The 9,878-nt window shown below is 32.6% G+C and overlaps 1 protein-coding gene across 1 annotated transcript; it reads left to right on the top strand.

Moving 5' to 3' along the window:
• Positions 1–8,647: 8,647 nt before the first annotated feature.
• On the top strand, positions 8,648–9,475 carry LOC115231648. Its single transcript, XM_029801622.1, has one exon. The coding sequence runs from the start codon at positions 8,648–8,650 to the stop codon at positions 9,473–9,475; it is 828 nt and encodes a 275-aa protein (XP_029657482.1).
• The last annotated feature ends 403 nt before the right edge of the window (positions 9,476–9,878 follow it).

Here is a 9,878-nt window from a genome sequence, read left to right as displayed (position 1 = left end):
ACTGTGAATTCTTTTACGTAAGTTTCATAGGCTTTTAGAGCTTTAGACTTTATTGTAGAACGTACACGTGGCATTTGAACACAAAAAAGTAATTTATAGCGTGCCTAATTTGTTATTTTTAAAATATTTTTTTGTAACATTTAAAAATAATTTATTTTAAAAATTTTTAAGACCTTAAAAAAATTTTTAGGACCTTAAAAAAATTTTTTAGGACCTTAACAATTTTTTAAGCATTTAAGGCATTTATAACTCGTTGTAGATAAATCTATTTTAATTAAATTATAGCTTAAATTAATTATTTAAATAAATAGACCTTTTGGTGCAAAAAGGCATTTTAGGCAAAAAATTGCCCTAGTCATCACTCGTTTGGAGTTCTATAGAATAATTGATGGTGGATACAATGCAGAAAATTTTGAAGCATTTATACGTGAAGCTCACGGTTGTAATATTTTTCCTACTAACACTTTATTAATAATGGACAACGCACCGATACATCATTGTAATAACATAAAAAATTAATTTCGAAATCTAAATATACACGTTGAATTTTTGTCGAGTTACTCCCCACAATTAAATCCCATCGAACATTTATTTGCAAAAATTAAAAATGATTTAAATAAAATTCGTCCGAGAGCAACAACAAGAATTAGCTAAAAGAAAACATTAAGAAAGTTGCCGATAATTTGGAAAATTTTAATTTTACCTCCTATTTCGATCATATGTGGCAATTGGGTTCACAGGGAACATGCACGTTTATGAGAAATTGTTCGGTAAAACAAAATATTCCAAATTACGAACAACTCAATTATTGGGTTCACAGAGAACATGCACGTTTATGAGAAATTGTTCGGTCAAACAAAATTCTTTAAAACGTATTAACTTTTTTAATCTTGTAGATACAAATGGAGTCGAAAGAATCAAAGTTTTTTCAAACAATTCTGCGAGATTTTCGGGAGATGTGAAGCTAATACACGAATTAATGTATTATCAATATAAAATACGCCCAGTGTTATTAAAATCTGGAGTACATTAAAAAAATACGAGAGACAAATCAATCAAGGTTGTGTGCTTCCTCGACAACAAGCATTTTTAGTGATTTTCGTGGATCCCCACGTTGTATGAAAAACTTTAACCCTGAAGAACATGGAGTTTCATATTCATCATCTAAAAACAGTTGGATGACATCAGAAATATTTATTACATAACTCACCATTACAAATGAACAAATGATTACGCAAAAGAGAAAAATTGTTTTGTTACTTGATAACGCAAGCTGTCACAAATATATCCATCTTTCCAACATTGAATTGTTTTTTCTCCCAAAAAATACAACCTCATTAATTCAACCGTTAGACATGGGTATTATTAAATCTTTCAAGTCCAATTATCTTAACGCTTATTGGATTTTACTCTTTATTTTGAGGACGTTGAGTTACAAATTGTTAATTTAAAAAAAATAAATCTTCGTCATGTCATAATAATTGTTGGAAAAACATGGCAAAATTTAAATCCTGAAACAATAACGAATTGTTGGGAAACAATTAATAAAACAATTAATAACTGTCGGCAACAGATTCCTAGTTCAAATTTTTTAGTTAACAGTGAGAAAGAAAATTTGGACACGATAATTGCAGACGTATTGCTGAAAATGAAGAAGAAAATAATGATGAGTCAATATATGACCAAACTGAATGCAACTGTTCACACTTGGACACGATAACAGAAATGAATAACCTTGAAGAGAATATTCCGCTTTTTTAAATCAAGTTCTGAATCTCGTCATAAAAACGATCAATCGAATTAAAAAAAGTTTGGTACACCAAAAAAAAGGTTGAGAATCACTGATGTACATTAATATACTTGAGAAAAAGAAATGATTCCCTTTATCAACGATCATTCAGAAAATCCGATTTTCCAACAAGATAACGATCCGAAGCATACTGCAAAGAAGACTAAAAGTTTTTTGACTGAAAAAAATCTTGCAAATGAACTGGCCGAGCATGTCGCCAGATTTAAATCCAATTGAACACCTGTGGTGTTATTTAAAAAGAAAAATTGAGACATTTGACGTCACAAATAAAAAAAATCTAGAAAATTTAATTATTGAAGAATGGAAAAAAATTCCAAAGGAAATATGTATCAAATTGGTGGAATCAATGACCTCGAGACTAAAAGCTGTCATCAAAAATAAAGGAGGGCACACCAAATACTGACTTTTTAAATGGTGTACTATTTATGAGGCGGCAATTTTTCATGTTTTAGCTAACAGATATAAAATAAATTGATTAAATAACTCTGAATATAAAAATATTGACTTTATTCGGCAAGAGTCACTGATAAATCATTTTTGGCCACCAGTTCTTTCATAAGAAAAATCAGTTATTCGTGACAATATATCCACGGGAAATTCGATCAGTCGGGAAGAAAAATCAAAAAAGTATTAGATAGTTAAAATGTAAAAAAGATTAAATTATTGTGAAATAAAACAAATTCAATTACAGAATATCAAATATTATAAAAAATTCTGTAAGTCAACAATATATTTAATCAATTTTAATATAAATTTTAACCATTCATACAAGAGAATATAATTGGATTAAAAATATAAAACAATGCACAACAACAAAACGAATTATGTGTAGTAACGTGGTTATCTTATTTCTTTGGATTTTCCAATAATCAAATTATTAATTTTTGAATTTATAAATAATAATTATTTGGTTAACTTAAAAATAATTTTTAAACGAACTTTTATACTGTCTCTAGCATCATGAGGTCATTATGTAGTAATCATTCCTGGAAAATAAAAAAATCATTTTGCCGAAAGCTTTATTTCCTGATTAATATTCACCATATTTTTCTTTCTACATTAAACACAATCAAAAGTAAAATTGAACTCGATGAAAACGTGGAAAATCACAGACTATCCTATTGAGTCAGAGTATGAACAAGCATTCGCTATTTATCATCGATAAAGGATTTTTGAGTGTCACTAAGATGATCTGAGTCATTTTGTTAAGTTTGGCAAGATAAACATAAAACTTGTTTTCCCTCGTTTTCCTTAATTCGAACGCCTAAGTTGAAATGCGCAGCATTCACGAAAATTTCAGAGGTAGGAAAATTATAATGAAACAGCTATGCGTAGTCTAAACATCCCGCAAGGCACATGACGACACTAGTAAGACAGAGAAACAACAGTCGGAATAAAATTCTCAAACATGGGAATGAAAAATTTACTGAGAATTTAAATGCATTTCAACAAAAACAATTAAAGTTCCTATAGAAGGTACGCTATCCGAAAGTGACTTGAATCATAATTTATACGTACGTGTAAATCTGAATGCTTGGGGAATAGGATGGCGACTATTCTGGCATATTTTGAGAATGGATCCTCCTGCTCCTGCAAGCGAAATCACAAGCACCATCTCCTTCGAGGAAGACCGCCAACAATCTTATTATTAGGCTTAGAATTATTAATATGATTAGTTGACCTGATTAACAACATCACAATTTAGAAAACTTTAATGACAAACAAGCCAGCCCAGAATTGTAATTCTTAAAAAGCTTATAGAATGGTGTGAAATGAGAATTGGAATGGCCAAAACAAAGTAAATAAACTAATCATCGCCAATCTGGTCATACTCCTCCATGTGATGAAGAATTCCATTAGCCAACTCCTTCGAATTACGTTCCCTTCCGTAGAAATCAACAAAATTGCCATCCGGATCCACCAAGTACATCACAATCGAATGATCCACAATATAATCCCCATCCTCGTCCACCGGTCCCTTACTATAATAAACCCGGAAAGCCTTCGCCGCCTTCTCAACCTGTTCCACTGTCCCCGTCAGTCCAATCATGTGTCGAGAAAAGTCTGTCTCTCTCAAAGTCCTTTACCTTCCACATAGTCCTTGACCACCTCCACCGAATCCCTCTCCGGGTCTATCGAAACAAAGACGGGCCACACCACTGGTCTCTTTAAATTAGTTCTGCGGAGTTTCATCAGTCGGCTGGAAGATTTGTCTTAAAAATTCTTAAAAAAAACAAAAACCGACAATTTCCAAAGCCTCCACCAGCTTTTCGAGTTCTTCGTGACAAATGTCGGGACATTGACAGAAACCAAAGTAGAGAACAATCCAATGACCTACAAAGTCCGTGTTCGTCATTTTCACGTTTTTGTGGTTAACCAACTCGTAATCCCCGCCCAAAGACATTTTTCCTAAACTGCGGTACCGACATTTCAGAGCCTCTGATTGGTTGGGGTTGTTTTTTAACCTTTTTTTTCCTTTTCGTTGATTTTATAAAAAATTCCGAATAATGTGAGGCCGACTGTCCCGGAGATTGCCACAGACCTCCAAGTTGGCTAAAATAGAAGGATTGGCTTTACTCCGTAGTTTTCTTGTTCTTTCGGCGTCGGTCTTGTGAACTTGTTTTTCTTTAAAGTAAAGTTAATATATTTACAATTATTATTTTGTTGAGTTTTTTGGTCTATTTATGTTAGCTTGGGATGTCTAAGTACTTGGAGGGATGTGTCTAAAATGCGGAACTGTCCACATCGTACACTAAATCGACGAAACATTTTATACATTTATTAAATATAATTTAAAATATATATAAGTCACCAACAATAACAATTCAATGTGCGACTCTTGTGACAGTTCTAACTCCGAATCGAATATATTGTTCACAAAATTATAACTTTCAATTTCTAGAGAAAATCAAGTCCTCAGCCAAAAAAAATTTTCAAAACTAGAAAGTGACGTCGACAAGTCCATGCTTGAATCGGGGATTTCAATTCCTAATCAAGACATTTTTTACTCTGAACAAATCGACACAAAAAACCAAGAGTGGGTCGACAAAAAACGCCGAACTTATTTATTCCCAGGCCCCCACGACAACAAGTCTCCTCTTCCTCCCACTGGGGGGACCCTCTATTGCCCCGGCTGCTTCTCTTTGCTTACCAGAGACTGCCAAAGGTGTATTTGATTAACCAATTTTAGACATTCAATTTACCATTCACAGTTCAGGGCTCTGTTTGTTTCTAACTGTAAAATTCTTCCCAACGAGTTGTTGAAATGGCCCAAGACAGGTGAGCTTTACTACCGTGTGAGGTGCAATGAGTGTTCTACTGAGGTTGCGGTTATGGATGTGGAACAGACTTTCCATTTCTTTAATATTATTGTTGGTGATTAGTCTTTTGTGTATAAAATGTCCACATTGGGTAAAAAAGATCTTCGAAACACTTATCAGAAGAGCTTTAAATGTCGGTAGATAATTTTGATCGAAACATGTTTGAGAACATATTTGGTGATCTCTCTCTTGAATAGATTGACACGAAAATTACTTATCTCTAATAAATTTCAGTCAATTGATATTTTAGACAAATCAAATTACATATAACTGTGATTAGGCCCGCAAAATGTTAAATGAAATTAATTCTGAATTCACGTTAAAATTAAAAATCGAAGTTCTATATAAATTGATTTAACTACGCTTAAATTCAGTTAAATGGGGGACATTGGTTTGAACATACTAAATTTAATTCCAATATTGAGAGATCTGGTATGGAAGTTGTGGATTTCGTAAGAACTACAATTTTAATAATTCTTCATCAAATTCTCCAACTGATGATCAAATTAGTGAAGACAAACAAAAAATAAAATTTACTGAGACTAAGAGAGACTCAGAATTATTCTCTTTTGAATAGATTGACACGAAATCATTTAAGAGTAACTGACATGAGTTATTGTTTAATTATAATTTTAAAAAAATTACCCACCGCAGCTGCATATTTAGAAACACAAACAAAGCGTCTAAACAAGCCAAAACAGTGACATTGAAAAATTAAAACCTATAAAAATTGAATATATAATATTGAGTAATATACAATAACAATGCAGTTCTTTAATTTAATTCTCGGTTTTAATTTTGTTTCATTTATAGGGATACTTTTCTGTGGGTATATATACGGTACAATACTGCAGTTTATGATAGGAACTGAATATGAGAACATCTATAATTATGACGGCCATGCATACTACTTTTTTAAAAAGCAGATATACATCCCGAATCACGAAGACACATGTAGTTTCGATGGATACTACACAGTCGATATATCAAGTGCTACAGAAAATGACGTAATTGCAAGTAAGCAATTCATTTATATTTTAGGTGTCATCAGAAAGGATTATCTTCTCGGAATATATAGACATTACGGAGGATCCAAATATTATAGTTATCACACTGGCCTAGAAGCGGTAAATGACGATAACAAGAGTCTAGAGTTATACAAACTTTGCAGAAGGGATTTCTTACTACGAATACGATGCCACTGCCGAAATGATGCATATTAGTGGTCAGTGGTTACTTGCGTATCAGTGGAGAGATGCCAATCTTATTTGTGAACTTGGTAAATAAGGTTTGGGTCATTTTAAGATGAAATTTCTTCACTGGGCGTCAACCTGACTTCAGGCAAACTTATAAATCGTAATGCAACTTTAAATATTAAAATAGTAAATTACGATCATTTGTTGACATTCGGGGGACACTCGTACTATATTTATTCTGTATTTCGAAACTACGAAACTTCTATAAAAATCTGCAAAAATGATCACGACGGGTATGTATTCATTCCAGACTATGGACTAGAAAATTGTGCAATACAAGGTATAATCTTTACTTTTAAATAAAAGGTGGTAAAATTGGATGGGTATACGTTGGAATCACCCAAGAAGCGGGCGAGTTTGTGACAAGTAAAGGAGATTTGGCGGTATTTGAACAATACATTTGATTAGTCGTATCTTCCATGGCGTCCTAATCAGCCTCAAAGTGAAATATGTGTAATAAGAAGTACTGATAACGGTGAGTTCCAAACAAACGATTGCAATACAGAAAAGCACATCATTTGTGAAACAGGTTATTTTAGCTCCTTTAATTTCTAAGACAAAGTTGTGTCGGGTGCAAATGAAACGGCATGTGATTTACAGATATCTCATAGTATGGTGTAGAAGTGACTAACAATTAGTTTACTTTGCTCAAATAAGGGAATATAACGGATGGACATTCCGTTTATTCGACTTCAACACGACTCTGTCAGTTGCTAAAACTGTTTGTTCTAGACGTGGGGAAGTCGTATTTGTTCCTCGCAATGATGCAGAAAATTGTGCAATTTCTGGTTATTTGTGAGATTTATATGTTAACAGAGATTGTGGAATTGAATATTAGAATGAATTTAGTCGAAATGCACGTAAAAAATGTGTTTATTCCTGGAGATGGGTCCGAAAAAGTTATTTTTATTGAATTTTCTAGAATTACACCAACTGGAATATTGGATATCCTATTTTGGATTCCAATCGAAGTTGTGTGTATATGAATTTTGGAACTGGCATGTGGGAAAACGATGTTTGCAGGAATTCTTCATTTGTTTGTCGCGGAAAAGGTGATATACAATCCTCAATTAATTGCTCGAATAATTTTTATGGTTTCTTCATGTGAAATAGTTTATAGAACCAACAAATAACGCTTTCTCATTCACATATGACTCAAAAACATATTTCTTGTTTGCTTATCTCAAAACTTTCTACGAAGCCGTACGATTGTGTTCATATTATGGACAAAATCTTGTTCAAACTACTAATCAGTCTATAATTGAGGAAATAACTAAATGTATATTCAAAATATAATATTAGACATGATTGACAAGTCTTTCTACATGAATTACAGAATAATTTGGAATGACACCACAATGAACTGGATAGGTAGCAGCCCTTCAGTTCAAACAATTTTTGAAAATATTTAGGATACTCCCAACTGGATGTCTGGAGAACCAATTGAGAAAGATTATCAGATCTCCTGCGTTAGCGTTCAACCTGACAAGAAATGGGTGACTAATTCTTGCAGAAGAAAACACGTTCCGGTCTGTGTTCATGATGGTTCTAATTTTTATTAAAATTTTATAGCTACCACAACAACACCAGCCATAATTACCCCCAGGAATACTTTCACAAGTAATATGCTAGCATTATATTTTAGCTACTCTAAAGTCTAATGTGGAAGCTTGTACTATTTGAGTCTTCTCATGTTATAGCAATTCATGTCAATAATGTCGGATCAGACGTTGGCATCTTCTTTGCTAGTTTGGCATTTGTCGCTGTTATTTTCGGTATTTTTATATTTCGAAGGTATTTCCTTTTATAAATTGGATAGGAGAAATTCACGAATTCCCACTTTGCGGTCAGATGGAAGCTTAAAAAGTATTTAATTATGTTTCATTTCTAGGTCGAACTTTTTCAATCGAAAGTTCTCTTTAACTAACATACTAATATTCTCTTTAATCAACTCTTAATTAATCTAAAAATATTATCCATAACATTTGGCAAGTTTATTTGAATACAATTGACTTCGATTCTGCTAACATAATGAGCTAATCAAAAAAATCGTCTCATCGTTTCGAAGAAGTGTAGCAATCTGCAGGAAACATTTAGGCTCCTGCCAAGCAATTTAAAAAAATTAGTCAAAACGACGTTCTCCAAAGCTAGTGTCCAATTTTAATATGAACCGATTGCTGACTAATACAGTGAACAAAAATTAAAACTGAACATGCCTTTTTTTATAAATTCACAAGAAACTAGAAGCCTTGACCGATCTGATGGATATCGATATCTGGGAGGATAAAGGAAGCAATGTATTGAAGCGTGAAGTTATGAAAAAAATTGCAGAAAATGTAAAGAAGAGAATTGAAAGCTTAGTGAACACGAAGCTAAATGCAGTGAATTTATTCAAGGCGATTAATGAATATTCTCTATCACTTTACAATTACTATATTGGACTAATTGACATTGAGCCACACGAGTTTCAAGCCATTGATACCGAAGTTCGAAGGATTCTATCTAATTTACATGTTCATCTGAAACCTGCAAATAAGGAAAGATTATATATAAGCAGATCTAACCTTGGAAGAGGACTTAATTCAATTGTCCATAAAAGTGAATGCATGTTATACCAATTTTTGACTGATCTTGAAAGAAAGTCTACAATGTGTCTCAGAAAGTCTGGAATCTTGCGGGTCTTGAAAATAAAGAAAACACATATGGCCACTATCGCAAGATTTCTTACCTTCAAATACAATATTGAAGATCCTTCAGAATTGAATATAAACATAATCAAGGAGAATCAACAAAAGAATCTAATGAAGATTATTAAATCGAAGATGTTGCATTCCGTACTTTTCAAATGTTGTGAGGATCAGAATGTTGACATCAATATGTCTACGGAATGGCTAGTGAATGGAAACAACAGTCCGAGATCAGAACCAATTTATTGTATTATTCAGGATCGAAATATATTTTTCAACGATAATGGAGGAATGTGCAATCATTGTAATCAAGCTAAAAAATCTGTTGATCACATGACTACAAGATGTAGCAGAATGGTGAACAGTGATTATACCAGAAGACATAATGAAATTATAAGATGAAATGAAACGAATAATTCAAAAAATTCTTCTTTAATATTTTCTATATAAATTTATCGCAGATAAACACGTATCTAGAGAAATTTGTTACATTGGTTGAAAATGAATTTTCTTTATAGACATCACTTTTTATCTCAGTTGTGACCTAATAATATAACCATAAAACAAATTGATTTTTTAAAATGTTTTCGAATAAATCTCGCATTCTTCTGTTGATTGTATCGTTCAAAAATTGAAAACATTAGACCCCATAATAAGCCTAGATCCAGCTTCGTTTTTATCCTGACATAAAGTATTGCTAACCGGACATTTTAATTACTAAATTAATGTATGTAAAGCAGAAGAACTGATGACGATCCAGTTTCCCTCACTATTGCTTGGGACACGTTCTGGAGAAGCCATCTCG

Source organism: Octopus sinensis, unplaced genomic scaffold (genome assembly GCF_006345805.1).
Source record: "Octopus sinensis unplaced genomic scaffold, ASM634580v1 Contig18747, whole genome shotgun sequence".
NCBI classification, from domain to species: domain Eukaryota; kingdom Metazoa; phylum Mollusca; class Cephalopoda; order Octopoda; family Octopodidae; genus Octopus; species Octopus sinensis.
The sequence above is the reverse complement of the archived record's forward strand: the minus strand, read 5'-3'. Positions and strand labels throughout refer to the sequence as shown.

Excerpts from the sequence above, each read along its gene's own strand:
- LOC115231648 (XM_029801622.1), top strand. The coding sequence starts at position 8,648 with ATGGATATCGATATCTGGGAGGATAAAGGAAGCAATGTATTGAAGCGT.